At 51.1% G+C, this 1,338-nt stretch overlaps 1 protein-coding gene across 1 annotated transcript in view; it reads left to right on the plus strand.

The window, feature by feature from the left end:
* GPI (glucose-6-phosphate isomerase) overlaps positions 1-1,338 on the plus strand; it is a 38,532-nt gene that overhangs the window by 14,437 nt on the left and 22,757 nt on the right. The window contains exons 7-8 of the mRNA XM_023516891.1: positions 209-221; positions 336-449. Coding sequence (XP_023372659.1) covers positions 209-221; positions 336-449 — 127 coding nt within the window. The remainder of the gene's footprint in view (positions 1-208; positions 222-335; positions 450-1,338) is intronic.

A 1,338-nucleotide genomic window follows, 5' to 3' on the forward strand; every position in this document is an offset into this window, starting at 1 on the left:
TGTTGTTTGGCGGGTCCGGGCTGGGGATTCGAACCCGCCACCTTAGGTGTACGTGGCTGGCGCCTTAGCCGGTTGAGCTATAGGCGCCGAGCCCTGAGAGCCCTTTAATGGCCTTTTCTTTAGGTTCCTTGGCCCTCCAGGATCTTCTGTGCCTAGCCATTCCCATTTTATAAGGGAGGGGCATCCCTGGGCCTGGTATGATTGTCAGGGGCAAAAGGCAGGTTGGTTGGGTGACTTGTGTCTTTGTGACCTAGACCTGGGGCTCCTCCAACAGCCTCAGAACCAAGAACTGGGCATAGTTACTCCTGCGTAGAGCCTTGGTTTCTCCAGCATAGGAGGATCCCTACCCTTGGATGGCCCCTCTGGGGTGGGTTTGGTGTAACATGACTCTCTGTCTCTTACAGCCCTCTACAGTTGCAAAGCACTTTGTTGCCCTGTCCACCAACACGGTAAGTGCCCACGTGGCCTCCACATTACCTCCCTGGGAGGGCACTGGCCACGTCAGATCATGGACTTTCAGAATATGGGAGTTGAGGGTAGTGCCTGTGGCTCAGTGAGTAGGGTGTCAGCCCCATATGCCGAGGGTGGTGAGTTTGGACCCAGCCCCAGTCAAGCTGCAACAACAAAAAATAAATTTAAAAAATTAATTAATTAAAAAAAAAAGAGTTGAAGCTGGCATGGTGGCTCACACCTGTAATCCTAGTACTTTGGGGAGGCTGAGGCAGGTGGGTCGCTTGAGTTCAGGGGTTCAAGACCAGCCTGAGCAAGAGTGAGCCCCTGTTTCTACTAAAAATAGAAAAAAAAACTAGCCAGGTGTGGTGGTGGGCACTTGTATAGTCCCAGCTACTTAGGAGACTGAGGCAGGAGGATCGCTTGAGCCCAGAGGTTTGAGGTTGCTGTGAGCTGTGACGCCATGGCACTCTATGCAGGGCTCAAAAATAAGTAAGTAAATAAAAATTAAAAGAATACAAGACCCGAGGTGTGGTTTGCACATTTGAGGGCTCTTGGTTTGGCTGGCGGGATGGAAGGGCTGGTCGTCTGTGGGCCATAAGCCATCCTTGCCCTTTTGACATTCTCTCCTTCAGTCTCTGCAGCCCTGAGGAGGGGCCTGCGGGCCAAGGGACCATGGTAACCCTATCTGTCTCCCAGGCCTGACTTGTACCCCTTACGTGTGCTGGGTGTTTTAGGGGGAGGGATCCTATTCTTTACCCAATCACATTAAGCCCCAGTGAAGGGATGTGACATTTTGCCCCCCACTTAGTCATCATGTAAGTTAGTGACACCAGGTGATTAGAACTGAGTCACCTGTATACCAGTTCTTTTTTTTTTTTTTTTTTT

This window comes from Otolemur garnettii, unplaced genomic scaffold, assembly GCF_000181295.1.
Source record: "Otolemur garnettii isolate 467f Iridium unplaced genomic scaffold, OtoGar3 scaffold00100, whole genome shotgun sequence".
NCBI classification, from domain to species: domain Eukaryota; kingdom Metazoa; phylum Chordata; class Mammalia; order Primates; family Galagidae; genus Otolemur; species Otolemur garnettii.